The sequence below is a fragment of the Dendropsophus ebraccatus genome, chromosome 1 (assembly GCF_027789765.1).
Source record: "Dendropsophus ebraccatus isolate aDenEbr1 chromosome 1, aDenEbr1.pat, whole genome shotgun sequence".
Taxonomy (NCBI): Eukaryota; Metazoa; Chordata; class Amphibia; order Anura; family Hylidae; genus Dendropsophus; species Dendropsophus ebraccatus.
In genome coordinates, this window is record NC_091454.1 from 225681515 (window position 1) to 225698160 (window position 16646).

At 41.9% G+C, this 16646-nt stretch overlaps 2 protein-coding genes across 2 annotated transcripts; both read left to right on the forward strand.

Annotated features, from left to right (window-relative positions):
- The first annotated feature begins 558 nt into the window (after positions 1-558).
- Positions 559-1524, forward strand: LOC138785514 (olfactory receptor 11L1-like). Its single transcript, XM_069961550.1, has one exon. It carries the CDS (start codon positions 559-561, stop codon positions 1522-1524), a length of 966 nt encoding a protein of 321 aa, XP_069817651.1.
- A 7593-nt stretch (positions 1525-9117) lies between these two features.
- LOC138785522 (olfactory receptor 5P81-like) lies at positions 9118-10065 on the forward strand. Its single transcript, XM_069961563.1, has one exon. The coding sequence runs from the start codon at positions 9118-9120 to the stop codon at positions 10063-10065; it is 948 nt and encodes a 315-aa protein (XP_069817664.1).
- The last annotated feature ends 6581 nt before the right edge of the window (positions 10066-16646 follow it).

Consider the following 16646-nt stretch of genomic DNA (forward strand, 5'->3'; position numbering starts at 1 on the left):
ATCTGCTACTGGCAAATATGGAAATGTTCTCTTTTAATCATAGCTTCCATATAAGTCTGAATGCAAGCCCAGCAAACAGTTTCTAAATTCTATCTAGATCTATTATTCAGTATTGTTATAATTGTTTATCATTTAGAAAATAGGACCATAACAAGCTTCCCCCCCCTACTGCAACTAAACTATCAATTAACTTTAACAACCCATCTCGTCTGCTTACTGCACTCACCTGAGTCTAGTTATCATTATCATGTCAGAATCCTGGGGGAATCCTCCATGTTTACCTGACACTATAAAAGACACTAACATCTGGGAAATGTAACAACAAAGAAGACAAGACCCACAAGACCCAATAATGCTTACACTGTACCGTACATGAAATCTGTTGAATACACTCAGGATATCTGGTGAGCATCCTCTAAGGGGAACCATCGGTAAGTAGAATATATATTTATTTTTTTTTTTCATTACGAAACATTTCAGGTCTTCTGACAAACATTTTTGCCCAATTTTTTTTTCAATTTATAGGAGAAACATCTTGGATATTCATTGACATAAATGATGTGTGAGGAGAATCAGACTCAGGTCACTCAGATACGGCTCCTCGGGTTCCAAAGTCTCCACAAATACAGATCTCTTCTATTCATTGTGTTCCTCCTGACTTACCTCTTTATACTGGTCGGGAACCTTCTTATTATCCTCTTAGTGACCATTATTGATCACCTCAAAATCCCAATGTATTTCTTTCTGAAACACTTATCCATAGCTGACGTCTTACTAACCACCACCGTTGTCCCCATGATGTTGGCCATAATTTCTGTTGAGGAGAGTGTTTTGTCCTTTTGGGGCTGTATGATTCAGTTGTATTTATTTGGAGTTTTTGGATTTGCTCAATGTTACCTCATTGCCGTCATGTCCTTTGATCGATATTTGGCCATTTGTCTTCCATTACGTTATTTCTCATTGATGGGTCCACATCTTTGTCTCCAGCTTGTTATAGGATCATGGTTATTAGTCAGCCTTTTAATATCAAGTGGGTTCCTTATTTTGATTCAGTTTAACTTCTGTGGTTTGAATTCCATTGACCACTTCTTCTGTGACTTTGGTCCCATGGTGGAATTGTCCACTTCAGACACTTCCATTTTGATTTTGCAAGACTTTGTTATTTCCATTTTTATAATATTTTTTCCATTTGCTTTTATTATTATGACCTACATTTGTATTTTCTTCACCATCTTTAAAATCTCTTCAATGTTTGGTAGAAGAAAAGCCTTCTCCACGTGTAGCTCCCACCTGATCACAGTGTGTGCTTATTATGGGGCCTTAATCACAGTCTACATGGCTCCATCTGATGAGAACTCAATCCATATCAACAAATACAGATCCCTATTGTATGTAGTAGTGACTCCATTGATGAATCCCATCATCTACAGCCTGAGGAACCATGAAATCAAGAGAGCCATGCAAAAAATGGTCATTCTTATCCTTCAGATGGTTGATTTAAAGGTACAATCCTCCTGCATATGAAGGACTCTTTTTGTGTACAAAGTACTAGAGATGACCACAATAAGCCCATGAATGGCAGTACATGGTCATAGGTTTATGGTTGCCCTTTGTGATGAATATTATTACTACTCAATGTTTGAGCTATGATGGATTACAGTGAAAGGTATCACAATAGCGTGCAAAGATATTTTAGTTAGTTAGTTAGTTATTTTCTTGCTATAATTTCTTATTCCAGCATTGCTTTTCTTCACTGCAAGAAGCAAATTAGATAAAGACAGGATTTAGGGTGTTTGGTGTGAAGGAACTTGGCTTTATCCGCATTGAGCACCTTTTGGATGAATTGGAATGCAGACTGAAAGCCAGGCATTCTTATCCAACATCAGTTTCTGACCTCATACGTTTAGGACACATGTCCACAGACACCTTAGAATTGTGTAAAAATCATGAGGGTCACTCAGGCACCTCTTAAAATCCTTGATAAATTTTAGTAACCTTGTTCTCTGGTGAAAATGTTTTTTATTTTTTCTTTAGAACTATGATTGACTCAAAGTTCAGACACATTGTTCTCTGGTGAAAATGTTTTTTATTTTTTCTTTAGAACTATGATTGACCCAAAGTTCAGACACCCGTAACTAACCTCTGTGCTGAAGACCTAGCATCCTACTTCAAGGAAAAGATAGATACCATCCGTCAGGAGATCATCTCCCAGTCCCAAAGAAGTGTTGATCCCATTCCCTCTTGTATTTCCTCCTCTTCCCTCTCAGTATTTGAACCTGTAACAGAGGAGGAAGTCTCCAGACTCCTCTCCTCCTCTCTTCCCACCACCTGCCCTAGTGACCCTATTCCCTCACACCTTGTCCAGTCTCTCTCTCCTGTTGTCACTACTTACCTTACTAAAATCTTCAACCTCTCCCTCTCCTCTGGCATCTTCCCCTCGGCTTTCAAACACTCCATTATCACTCCCTTACTGAAAAAAAACCTCCCTAGACTCCTCCTGTGCAGCCAACTATCGACCTGTCTCTAATCTTCCTTTTATCTCCAAACTGTTGGAACATCTGGTCTATTCCCGCCTAACCTGCTACCTCTCTGACAACTCTCTCCTTGACCCCCTTCAGTCCGGTTTCCGTCCTCACCACTCTACAGAAACTGCCCTTACTAAAGTCTCTAATGATCTCCTCACCGCCAAATCTAAAGGTTACCATTCACTTCTCATTCTCCTGGACCTATCTGCAGCTTTTGACACTGTAGACCACCAGCTCCTCCGCTCTATCGGCCTCAAGGACTCTGCTCTTTCCTGGTTCTCCTCCTATCTCTCCGACCGCTCCTTTAGTGTATCACTTTCCCCCTTAAGTGATGGGGAAATAAAATTTTGTACCTTTGAGGTAACTATGAGGGTCAGATGTCTTCATTATGAAGATAAGTCATTTTTTGTGTAATGGAACAGTTGACTGCAGACCTTATTCTTGGTCTGCCTTGGTTACATTTACATAGCACACTTTTTAATTGGAGAACCAAGGAACTGGCCAAATGGGGAAGTTCCTGTGCTGTTACTGATGCCTTGCCTCCCCACTGTCCTTATGACTGTGCCATTAATCTCGTGCCTGAGGCCAAGTTTCCTAAAGGCCACATTTTTATAGTGCTTGAAAAATCCCTATATTGTAATCCGTATTCTTCTTCCGTTTCTTCTTCCAGCCATTTTTCTGCGCGTAATACAGCCCGAACCGCTTTGCGCACAGACTCCGTTCAAACTGCGTTACATAGCCCTCGGCAGTGACAGGTGTGCTATTTTTCGTTTCGATCGGATTTGTCATTTTTAAGAAATTTACGTTTAAAGACCCCGAATTTCCCATAGAAAATAATGGCCCATTGGAAATAATGGCCACACTCTAAACGCTAACAGCCAATCACAGCACATATGCAAATAGCTGCAATAAAGCAGCCAATAGAAATTCTAAGGTCTTATCAGTCAATGCCAGACAATATCCACTCAGTCACATGTCCACTATTGGCCAATGGAAGATGTAGAAGATGAATGGTCCTTAACAATTTTGTCTCCTTGTCATGAGTAAGATTGTCATGGTAACCGAGCAATGATCTTTACCATTATAAGTAGGAGAGTTCAGTCAGTAAAATTGCAGAGCTGAGGCAGCCATGTAGCAGAGACAGGACCCAAGCCGCTCTTAAAGGGACGATACCCAAGCCGCACTTAAAGGGACATTACCCAAGCTGCTCTTAAAGGGACGGTACCCAAGTCGCTGTTTAAGGGGCAGTACCTAAGTCGCTCTTAAAGGGACGGTACCCAAGTCGCTATTAAAGGGATGGTACCCAAGTCGTTCTTAAAGGGGTGGTACTCAAGCCGCTCTTAAAGGGACGGAACCCAAGTCGCTCCTAAAGGGACAGTACCCAAGTCACTCTTAAAGGGACGGTACCCAAGTCGCTCTTAAAGGGACGGTACCCAAGTCGCTTTTTAAGGGGCATTACATAAGTCGCTCTTAAAGGGATGGTACCCAAGTTGCTCTTGAAGGGACGGTACCCAAGTCGCTGTTTAAGGGGCATTACATAAGTCGCTCTTAAAGAGACGGTACCCAAGTCGCTTTTAAAGGGACGGTATTCAAGTCGCTTTTAAAGGGACAGTACCCAAGTCGCTTTTAAAGGGGCGGTACCCAAGTCACTTTTTAAGGGGCAGTACCTAAGTCGCTCTTAAAGGGACGGTACCCAAGTCACTCTTAAAGGGGTGGTACTCAAGTCGCTATTAAAGGGACGGAACCCAAGTCGCTCCTAAAGGGACAGTACCCAAGTCGCTTTTAAAGGGACGGTACCCAAGTCGCTCTTAAAGGGACGGTACCCAAGTCGCTCTTAAAAGGACGGTACCCAAGTTGTTCTTAAAGGGGCGGTACCCAAGTCGCTCCTAAAGGGACGGTACCCAAGTAGCTCTTAAAGTGACGGTACCCAAGCCGCTCGTCAGTACTTAAGTAGGTTTTCAAAGGATGGTACCTAAGTCTTTTTTAAAGGGACAGTACTTAAGCTGGTGTTAAAGGGACAGTATATAGGTCACTCAAAGCGTTGTCACCAAAGTTGCTCCTTAAGGGACTTTACCAAAGTCGCTCTTAAAAGGGATGGTATCAAGGGTTAAAGTTTCTCTTCAAGGGAAGTCACTGGTAAAGGGGCGCTCTTTTCAAGCACTATGTATTTCCCTGGAAATGCAAATTTAGTTTAACTTGTCCCCCCTAGAGCTAGAGTCAATGTGTCAGTACGTACAGGACAGTTTGAGGAAGGGTCACATTTGCCCCTCAGTGTCACCTATGGGTACTAACTTCTTTTTTTTGGGAAAAAAAAAAAAGACAGAGGTTTACAACCTTGTATTGACTATAGGGAGGTAAATAAAATAACCATAAGGGACCAGCATCCACTCCCTCTGATTCCAGGTCTTCTAAACCAGATGGTAGGCGCCTGTTGTTTTTTTTAAGATCGATCTGCCTACAATTTGATGCAGATTAGTGATGAGCAAGTACTAAAATGCTCGGGTACTCGTTACTCGAGACAAATATTTCCCAATGCTCGGGTGCTCGTTTCGAGTAACGAACCCCATTGAAATCAATGGAAAACTCAAACATTTTTGCAGGGGTCCCAAGCTCGGCCCAGGGAAGGTTGTGTGAAAACCTATCAACCTCAGAAATTGATTGAAATACCACAGAAATGGCCAGCAAACAGCAGTGGCAGCATGTATGGATGCCTCTGAGGCTGCCTAATCGCACCATTATGCCAAACTCTGGGCAACAGCCTGGCAGTGGGAACACAGGTAACCATTAAAACAGAGGTAGCATATGAATCACCCAAAACTGAGCCTGACACCACGGAACACCACGGAAATGGACAGGAAACAGCAGGGGCAGCATGCATGGATGCCTCTGAAGCTTCCTAATTGCATGATTATGCCAAATTCTGGGCAACAGCCTGGTGGTCAACCTAAAGACAAAAGTGCTAACCCAGACCAATATGGGAAAGGCACATGCGACCAAGGTCAAGGCCTGAAGGTCACTTTGAAGGTCAAAGGCCTTGTAAAGTGTTCCACTGCCAGTGCCTGACAAGCTGACTGCTCCCCTCCTCCCCCTTTAATAATTTGTCTTTTTTAATTTACTAGACTTACCAGGGCTGGGGCATGACACCACCTGACTACTTTAGCAGTTGGGGTAATTTTCCCAGTATCATATCCTCACACCCTCATGCAAAATCATTGGAGGTAGGGACGAAGAAATAACAATACAGTCTTCTTAAGAGGTCTCACACAGTACATTCAGCAGTGAGCTTGGATATGGCTGCACTAAGAAATAATAAAGCAACCTTAATGACTGGCTGCAGATAAGAAAATATACTGGACACACTAGTTTTTGGAGGTTGTCGTATAGATTCTGTGTTTAAGTGCTGCTATATGGTGTATGCCACCCTCTTAGAGTGCGTTTACACAGAGAGATTTATCTGACAGATCTTTGAAGCCAAAACCAGGAACAGACTATAAACAGGGATCAGGTCATAAAGGAAAGACTGTAATCTAGCCTCTTTTTAAATCCATTCCTGGCTTTGGCTTTCAAAATCTGTCAGATAAATCTTTCTGTGTAAACGCACCATTACACAGGAAATCAGCAGCGAGCTTAGATATGGTTGCAATAAGAAATAATAAAGCAACCCTGATGACTGGCTGCAGATGAAAAAATATACTGGACACACTAGTTTTTGGAGGCTGTCGTATAGTCTGTGTGTAAGTGGTGCTATATGGTGTATGCCACCTCTTACACAGGACAATGAGCAGTGAGGTTCTATACAGCTGTACTACAAATCACAGCAATACAATGTACAGCAGCAGCACCACCAGCCACAAAAAAATTATAGTACTGAGGACTTCTTTGGAGTCTGTATGCAACATCTGCCATCCCCTTTCTGCCAGAAGCCGATCACCACAGTATGCTGCTAAAAATGTGGTAGCTGCACTGCAAGTCCCAACCAGCAGTCTGGAGTAATAAAAAATAAAAATAAAGATTTTAAGCCATTGCAAGGGCTGTTGTGTTTTTTTTCTAGTATCCCTGCCTACTGGAACACTAATTCCCTCCCTAACGCTCTCCCTGACAATCAGCATCTCTGTCCCTATTCTCTTCTAGCATGAATGTGAGGCGAGCACTGCCGGACCAAATTTTTATATGCCAGGGTCATCTGATCTGGCCAACCAATCGACATGTATGGGTCCCACGTCATCACAGTGAGATGTTGTGAGCGGGCAGGAACCGGGGCAGCTGCAGGGTATAGGATTGTCACAGTACAGGGCCTGAGGATGGCACAGCTCAGGGACCGGTCTGCAGATACTGCGGTATACTTGCTACTGGGCATGAGATTCTTCGCTGTACCTAGACAGGGCACCAGTAAACGGACACCAATGCCAGGGTTCAGTAACAGCGGTGGTTACACTTTTATTGTAACTGAGGTAACTGGTAGCAACAGTCTCTTCCGGATGCAACCGGGTATATAGCAGACTTGTAAAGACAGAGCTAAGGTGGTGCTGCATAGGCTGAGGTGAAACGTGCCGGATGATGGGAGTAGTAGTGAGAGAAGAATAGAGAAGCTGGGTGGTTTAGAATACTTGCTGTGAATATATTGACTTGTTGAGCAGAGGAATAACAGGAACGTCACCCAGATGAGGAGGAGATACTCCAGGCACTTGAGCAGTTGAGCAGCCAGGATCTGTACAGCAGAGCACCAAGTCCACTCTTCTGAAGGTGAAGAGGGACACACAAGAACACAACCTCCTTGCTTGGGAGCAGGGAGCAGACTCTCTGGCAAGAGGAAGTCATATGGTAACCCCTGGCCAAAGCTCGACGGCCATTGGAGGAACCATGGTTACCGGGCATGGTCACGTAATCCTCAGCCTTTGCATACCACTGCACAGAGTTAAACGCATGTACAATATACAGGAACCTGAGAGTAATAGGGACTATTTTAAAAAACAAGATAATGGGTCACCTAAGAATCAACATTTAATGTATCCAAACCAGCATGGCTTTACTGCGGGCAGATCATGTCACGACTAACCTCTTTCATTTTTTTTATGTCAAAAAAGTGCTGGATGAAGGTTAGGTGCCGTGGATATCGTCTCTCTAGGCTTAACCTGGGCGTACCTGTACGTTCAGTGGTCGCTAGGGGAGTTCAGAGCGGGGACGCACACCGCCCCCCTCTGAACTACCGCAATCCCGGTTGCCGCTTGTAGCCCGGGACGACATCTATTAGCGTGCACGGTCCGAACGCTGTGCCCGCTAATTAAGTATTCAGATACAGCTGTCAAAGTTGATAGCTGCATCTGAATACTTAGTGCAGTCGATTCCCGGGTTTTTAGTGGGCGGATCGCCACCCCCTGTGACGCGATGGTGGAGGGGCGATCCCTACATCCGGCACCGGCCGGGGTCTGTGCCGTAGTGGCGCCATTCCCGGCTCGGCACTCTATTGCTTTCCACATAGATAAAAAAAAACTGATTTCAGATCCTCTCATATACTCACTTCATCTTACACATTGTGGTTTCACAGTCTTTACTACTCATCTGCCTCAGAAGGTATAGTTTCAGGGTCCCGGAACTCTTGTGCCATGGCGGGGTCTTAAGTATGTCAGACAGCACTGAAAGTATGTTGCTGTATTCTTCTAGAGAAGGTGTAGTATTGTTTTTTGGGGTTTTTTTGGCTTTTTTTTTTAGAAGCTTCTAGCCTCCTTCACAATCCATCCAAGGGACAAAGATTTAAAATGTTATCTTCCTCTACATGAGACTTACAACAAATTACAGAAAATATTTGTCCCATAACTCAACTGTTAAAGGTAAAATGCACCTCTATCAAACAAAAAAACTATTTCAGAGCATGCACAAGTAATACAACGTATAGGATTTAGGCAAAGTATAAACCTGGATGTTGAATGAGACTCTCATAGCCAAATACACAAAAAATTCAGAGTGTTGCAGTCCACAACCTATCCGCTTTATACATTTATGACTTGATATTGCAATACTGCCTCTCCTGTAATGTCCAATCATCAGAAGACCTTCATTGTTCCATTGAAGATCTGCTAATATGGAAATATTCTCTTTTAATCACAAACAGTTTCTAATTTCTATTTAGATCTATTATTCATTATTGTTATAATTATTCATCATTTAGAATATTAGAGCACAAAAAGCTCCCCCCCCCCCCCTATACTGCAACTAAACTATCAATTAATTTTAATCTCGTCAATTAACTTTAACGACCCATCTCATCTGCTTACTGCTCTCACCTGAGTCTAGTTATCATTATCATGTCAGAATCCTGGGGGAATCCTCCATGTTTCCCTGATACTATAAAATACTCCAACATCTGGGAAATGTAACAACAAAGAAGACAAGACCCAACAATGCTTACGCTGTACCGTACATCACATCTGCTGAATACACTCAGGATATTTTGTGAGCATCCTCTAAGGGGAACAATCCGTAAGTAGAATATTTGTATTTCATTACGAGACATTTCAGGTCTTCTGACAAACATTTCTGCCCAATTTTTTTCAATTTATAGGAGAAACATCTTGGAAATTCATTGACATAAATGATGTGTGAGAAGAATCAGACTCAGGTCACTCAGATACGGCTCCTCGGGTTCCAAAGTCTCAACAAGTACAGATCTCTTCTATTCATTGTGTTCCTCCTGATTTACCTCTTTATACTGGTCGGGAACCTTCTTATTATCCTCTTAGTGACCATTATTGATCACCTCAAAACCCCAATGTATTTCTTTCTGAAACACTTATCCATAGCCGACATCTTACTAACCACCACCATTGTCCCCTTGATGTTGGGCATAATATTTGTTGAGGAGGGTGTTTTGTCCTTTTGGGGCTGTGTGATACAGCTGTATTTATTTGGTATTTTTGGATTTGTTCAATGTTACCTTATTGCCGTCATGTCCTTTGATCGATATTTGGCCATTTGCCATCCTTTACGTTATTCTTCATTGATGGGTCCAGATCTTTGTCTCCAGCTTGTTATAGGATCATGGTTATTAGTCAGCCTTTTAATATCAAGTGATATACTTATTTTGATTCAGTTTAACTTCTGCGACTTTAATTCCATTGACCACTTCTTCTGTGACTTTGGTCCCATGGTGGAATTGGCCACTTCAGACACTTCCATTTTGATTTTGCAAGACTTTGTTATTAACATCTTCCTGATATTTTTCCCATTTGCTTTTATTATTATGACCTACATTTGTATTTTCTTCACCATCTTTAAAATCTCTTCAAAATTTGGTAGAAGAAAAGCCTTCTCCACATGTAGCTCCCATCTAATCACAGTGTGTGCTTATTATGGGGCCCTAATTACTGTCTACATGGCTCCATCTGATGAGAACTCAATCCATATCAACAAATACAGATCCCTATTGTATGTAGTAGTGACTCCATTCATGAATCCCATCATCTACAGCCTGAGGAACCATGAAGTGAAGAGAGCCATGCAAAAAATGGCCATTCTTATCCTTCAGAATGGATGGAAAAGATGATGGCAGTACTTGGTTATAGGTTTATGGATGCCTTTTGTGATTATTATTACTACTCAATGTTTGAGCTATGATGGATTACAGTGAAAGGTATTATAATAGCGTGCTTTTTCCTAGTCCAATTTACTAAGTGCCACATGGCTCTTAGTAGAGCCGTCTGGTGTCAATTATGATAAATCAGGAGCGCCTTGCCGCCTTAACAACCCCCCAATCAGATGAGTTGGAGGTACGGTTGGTGTATGCCAGGGAGAAGGGGCGAATCTGCTCCTTCTCCCTGGTGCACGTCAGGGGTGTAGTGATATTACGTGTCCCCAAACGAGTTGAAGAGCCGGCAGCGATAATGTCCTGTTCCTGACCCTCCATTCAGAGCACACTGTCCACTTGGTTCATAATCTCTACTACAATACGGAACATCTCTGGTGGCTCAAACACGACTACCATTGACATATTCAGTTCACTCCTATGGTTATTTTTTTATATACTACTCTTAAATCTGTATTCTTTAAAGTGATACTGTCACCTGTCTGAGGGCAAACCACAAATTCTGCACAGTCAATTGTTAATAATAAAATCTTTATGGGAAAATACCTTTCCAAGTGGTCTTAGTGTATTTATTTATGTAAAATTCGACAGTATGTCTGCCAGGGTGAGTGTCAAGGAGGCGGGGATTTTAAGACTTGCCTCTTGTCCTGTCTCAGTATACTGTCCTGTCCTATCACTCCTGTCATATCTCCTGCTCTTCTACTGATGTATTAGCCTGATAAGTCTCCAGTCTTGGATCAAAATATCATGTGGCCATCAGCTTGCGTCACTGAAGAAAAACATGCGACCTGTGCAGGATTTCCATCCTGACCAAGTGAGGTACCAGGGTAATACAGCTGAAAACAGATGGAAAAGGGGAATCACTATCAGATAAGTTAGGCACTTGGAACAAGTTTCATTAACCCCAAGAAGGAGCACTTTTTAAATGGAACAGTTTTGATACACTTCTGTATACCTATTGTATTTTTTTCTTGCACCTAGTATAAGGGTGGCACTACCACTGTGATTTAGGCCACCCTGTTAAGGAGGTGGGTCACCCTAAAAGTCAGGGACTTGTTACTTCTCAAGCTAGGTTTGTTGCATCCTCTACTGTATACAGTTAGTATGTCTTTTTGTGTGGTAGTGTCAGGAGCCGGCCATCACGTTCAGCTCCCAGCACCGCTGGAGCGTACAGACGGCCTCCCACAAGTGTCGACATCAAAGTGTGTGCCAGAGCATACGGACAGTTGTTAGGGATGTGGCGACATCGCTTTTGTTATTCATGCGACCGGGGCTTTACCCCCCCCCCCCTCAGCCGATCGGCCTAGGTGTAATGTGTTTTCATTAACTGACTGGTTGCCGGCACTGCCAGTAAGCCTTGCATAGAGATCTGGGGCTGGGACTCCAGCCTCCATAAATATGCTCCCCTGTGTGTTCTTCCTTGCCTGCGATAGAGCCTCAGTACCTGAGTGTAACTAACCTAGAGGTTTTGTATCCTGATAGTATTCTTTGTTTTTTCCTGATCTCTAACTTGGCTTCTATCTCTTCTCCTGATTTCCAATTTTGTACCGCACTGACCATTTGCTACCGACCCTGTGTGCTGACCTTGAGTTATTGTATTTGTTCACCTTGTCCATGTTTTGTGTGTTCGGCTGCTCAGGAAAGATACTGTTGCTCAGTCATCCAGTTGTGGTAAGTAGGCAGGGACAGCGGGCCGAGTACTAGTGCAAGTAAAGTGCTTCACTTCTACAACTGCAATGTCCCAGAACCCTGCTTGCTATCTGCCGATGAGTGGTTTTGCATACTGTATGTAGTGCGGAACCTTTCATGCCTTTCTTGCATGTTTCAGCAGCCTCTGTGGGTGAGGGCTCCATACACAGCATGATCTGTGTCACACTGTATTTAGTCAGTCGATGTCACTGTCTATAGCCTAAAACGGAGGTTTACAAATGGATTAAATTGTGTATGGGACATTCTGCATGTTCTTCCACCTGTGTGCTCGAGAGGATATCTGTCAGCATGTTTCTTTTTCCCTGGGCCTATTTGAGCCCTGCCTAATTCTTACCTCCAAAATTAACTAATCCCTGCTCTAGTTACCTGCTCCACCAATAGAAGTCTTCTTATTGATGTATAAAAGGTTGGAAAGAGAAGGTCTGGAGAGTTGGTGGACTCCAGATTTTCTGCCAGTTACTTTCCTTCCCTCTGCCAGTGCCTGCCTTATACTGATGCTATTTTGTTTCTGTTTTCCTGTACCCCAAGCTATGTTTTGGCTAAGCCCTATCGGATGACCACTGCCACAGACGGATCACCCTGTTAACTCTGAGGGGGGTTATTCTCAAGCCCCTAAGTCCTGAAGTCCACATAGGTACTATCGTCAAAAAATGGTCGGAGAAGTGCTACCTGTCTGCGCATCCTGCTGTAACCTGCCCAGTCATAAGTAGAGATACTAGTCGCCATACTAGTTTTCGATCGAACATAAGACCAAATGAACAGTAAAAATTTGATTCCCCTCCCATTTTCCCTGGCATCTCTTTTGGACCAAACAGGTCATAACAGAGTTGACAGGTCATAGGAGCACACTGGCATTGTGAGAACAGTGCCTACATTCATTGGCTGGCTTACTCATGTGACCTCCAGAGTACAAGGACTCAGATTTTTCTGCTCGTCGTCAGAAGCCATCTTAGCTGCTTCCTGCTTCCTTAATAGTACATAGACTTCCTAGAACGGCAGCATATCATATAGTGACACAGATCTTGCAAATTAGAATTCTGATGCGACAGATTGAAAAAAATTATATATATATTCTCACGTAGCGCCTATTGCTGTACGTAATAAAAAAAAACACCTACTGTTTCTGCTTAAATTGATACATACAGTATACAGTTTATAATTTTTCACTTATAGCTTATTGCTGTATGTAAAAGTTGAAAACACCTACTGTTTCTCCCAAAATTGGCACACAGTCGCAATAGTGTGTTGTGCTCTGCAACAAATTCACAAAAATAAATAAATAAATAAATACACTGTTAAGGTGTCCAGTGGGCAGGAGGAGGAGCAGAGTGAGGAAGTGGAAGAGGAGATGCTGTCCTGCCTTGCCACCAGTGTTTTCTCCGCGCAGTCAGGAGTATTAACACCTATAAGTGCAGCTGCCTGTCAACTGACACTGCTGACAGGCTGATGCTTATCAAAATTAACAGCCATTGGATTGACCCAAAGTTTGCTTCTCCACCGGTTAAAAGCAGCAAAACATAAAGTGCCATGTTTGCTGAAACTCTTTTCCTCCTCCTCCTCCTCTTCCTGCTCCTCCTCCTCCTCCTCCTCCTCTTCCTTAACCACCACATAAATGTTACATTTTATAAAATGTTTAAAGGTGGGGTGACAACAGATTCACACACATCTCATATTTTTTGGGTGCTTACCTCAAGGGCCATCCATAGAATTTTTTCAAGGGCTCACCTCAATGGCCTAAAAATTAATGATTATTGGACTCAAGGGCCTAAAAAATATTTGTTGGGTTCACTTCAATGGCTAAAATTAATGTTTGTAGGGCCCAAGTCAAGAGCCTATTTCCCCACTTATATACTGGTAGCCTACACCCCCTTATATACTGACAGCCTACACCCCCTTATATACTGACAGCCTATACTCCCTTATATACTGACAGCCTACACCCCGTATATACTGATAGCCTACACCCTGTATCTACTGACAGCCTATACCCCCTTTATATACCCACCAAGCTACTCACCGAATGTCGCCTCTTTCAAATGGAGGAAGTGGTGAGAATATTGTGACTTCATTTCGCATTTACTTATTTATGGATTTTTATATTTATTTACAAAACATCTTCCTCATTGTCAGAATTTCACCTGTAACTTCCAAGTAATTGAGGAGTAAACTTTAGGTCCAATAAAAAAAAGAAGAAGAAATAAATAGATAGATAAAATAATAATAATGAATAATAATAATAATAATAATAATAATAATAATAATAATAATAATAATAATAATAATAATAATAATAATAATAATAATGTTTGTCTGTATACACTGATTCCTTCCCCTCAGTCTCTGTATACCCCGGGGAGCTCTCCTCATTACTAGTTACAGTCATTACTAATTATCATACACACAGGTGGTAATATATTCCATCAGGATTTGTAAGTGAGGAGCTTATATTATAAAATGAGGCAGCAATTATGTCTTATTAGGATCAGATTTCTGCTGGATAGAAGGAAGACGCCGTTATTTACAAACTGACTGATACAAACTATACTGTAAGTATGGAATTTCTGGTTCATACTGTAAGCTACAATGTATTATTATGGTACATGATTTCTATGTTTGTCAGGGTTTATAGGATAACAGTAACATCACCACCTTATTACATAACATATCACAGATAGTTTATAGCTGAGGGTGAGAAGGAGAGAGATGAAGTGTCACCAACCCCGAGCACTGGGCTTAAGGAAGTGTACACCAAACCAATCACAGTCAGAGACAACACACTTATGTGGCCGGTGATTGGCTGCTTTACTAGGAATCAGAGAGTGATCACCATCACCCCGACACCGGCGAGGGATTGCAGAATGTGGAAATGATACGGCTTATTTTTGGTTATACTTAGAGATTTGGAGGACATAGGCAATAATTATACCTATACTTTTTACATTGTTGGGGGGTGGGGGGTACAACTCTACATACAGCCACAATTTATACCTGGTAACATATGGGCCCCAATTAATCAAAGAGTGTAAAATATTCAGTAGACAGGTGTAAACTGGCCACAGAAACCAATCGCAGCTCAGTTTTCATTTTTACCAGAGTTGTGATTGGTTGCTGTGGCCAGTTTATACCAGTCTATACTTTATTCCCATAGATACTCCACCTCCCCCGTATACTTTAATAAATTTGGTTCATCCATGATGTCATGACCATTTGTGTGACATCATACCCACCTCATGACCCTTTTGTGTGACATCATACCCACCTCATGACCATTTGTGTGACATCATACCCACCTCATGACCCTTTTGTGTGACATCATACCCACCTTGTGCTTTCCTCCGCTCACTTAGCAATATGATGCCATTAATAATATAATTTGGAATTGACCATTGGACCATACATACAGTCAGGGCGCAGGGTTCCTAAAATAACTCTTTCTTGGGCGTTTATTCACACTAGGCTTAAAAATAAGCGACCCGTTTCGTTGTCGGACTTACACCCATTATCAAGCTCCTCCTCACTGCAAAACACCTGTTAAAAACAAGACATACAGCCATGTCAATAAAAGATAAAAAAAAAAAAAAAAAAAAGATAATAAGATCAATACATAACACAACAATAACGCACATTTTGTTTTTTGTTTTTGTTTTTTTCTCTCCCTATATGTTATATAAATTCAAAACCAATTCTGCAGATTTTCTGTCTGCTGTAATTATTTTTAGCTTATAGTATAATTATTTCCATGTACAGAGATTTAATTCCCCAGAGCTCAGCTTCTCACCATTGTTCCGATATCCTACATGACAGTCTGTGAACATATTTATGTCTTTTTACAGTTTTGACGCTTCACCCCTTCCCTCCCGGGCTAATTTTCATTTTTTGCATTTTGTTTTTTCCTCGTGTTCAAAAGGCATTAGCGCTTGCATTTTTTCACCTACAGACCCACATTATCCCATATTTTTTGCAACATTAATTGTACTTTGCAATGGCAGACTTCATTTTTCCATGAAGTTTGCAGTGAAAGTGAAAAAAAATTGTTTTTCATTTTGTTTTCAATTTGTTTTCATCTTGGGGGGTTTCGTGTTGACTCCATTCATCCTACAGTAAAACTGACATGTCATATATTTTCCTCAATTTAGTATGATTAAAATGACTTTCTAACTTTTATATTATTTGATGGCTTTTAAGCAATGAAAACCTAAAAAAAATAAATAAATAAATGTGTTTAAATGTGTCCGATCGCTGTGCCCGCTAATTAAGTAATCAGATGCAGCTGTTAAAGTTGATAGCTGCATCCAATTACCTTATGCAGCCCTTCCTTGGTGTCTAGTGAGGTGGATCCCTCCTCTGGGACGTTGTCCCAGAGGAGTGATCCACACGTCCGGCTCGAGCTGGGGTCTGCTCCGTAATAGCGCTGATCCCGGCTCGGCATTCGATTGCTTCCGGCTGCAGCAGCCAGAAACAATCCAGTGCCTATCTCATTGATCTATGCTGTATAACTATACAGCATAGATCTTAATGAGAGATCAGTGTACTTATACCAGAAGTCCCCCAGGGGGGAATAACCCTAACCCCAGGGGGAATAACCCTAACCCCAGGGGGGCTTCTAGTATAAGTGTAAAAGTAAAAAAAAAAAAAAAGTGTTGTTGTTAATAAAAAAAATCCTCCCCTAATAAAAGTTCGAATCACCCCCCCCCCCTTTTCCCGTGTTATAAATAAAAATAAATAAATAAACATGTTTACTATCGCCGCGTGCGTAATCGCCCGAACTATTAATTTATCACATTCCTGATCTCACACGGTAAACGGCGTAAGCGCAAAAACATCCCAAAGTG

What these genes read in the sequence shown, in the direction of transcription:
- LOC138785514 (XM_069961550.1), top strand. Translation starts at nt 559, where the DNA reads ATGTGTGAGGAGAATCAGACTCAGGTCACTCAGATACGGCTCCTCGGG.
- LOC138785522 (XM_069961563.1), top strand. Translation starts at nt 9,118, where the DNA reads ATGTGTGAGAAGAATCAGACTCAGGTCACTCAGATACGGCTCCTCGGG.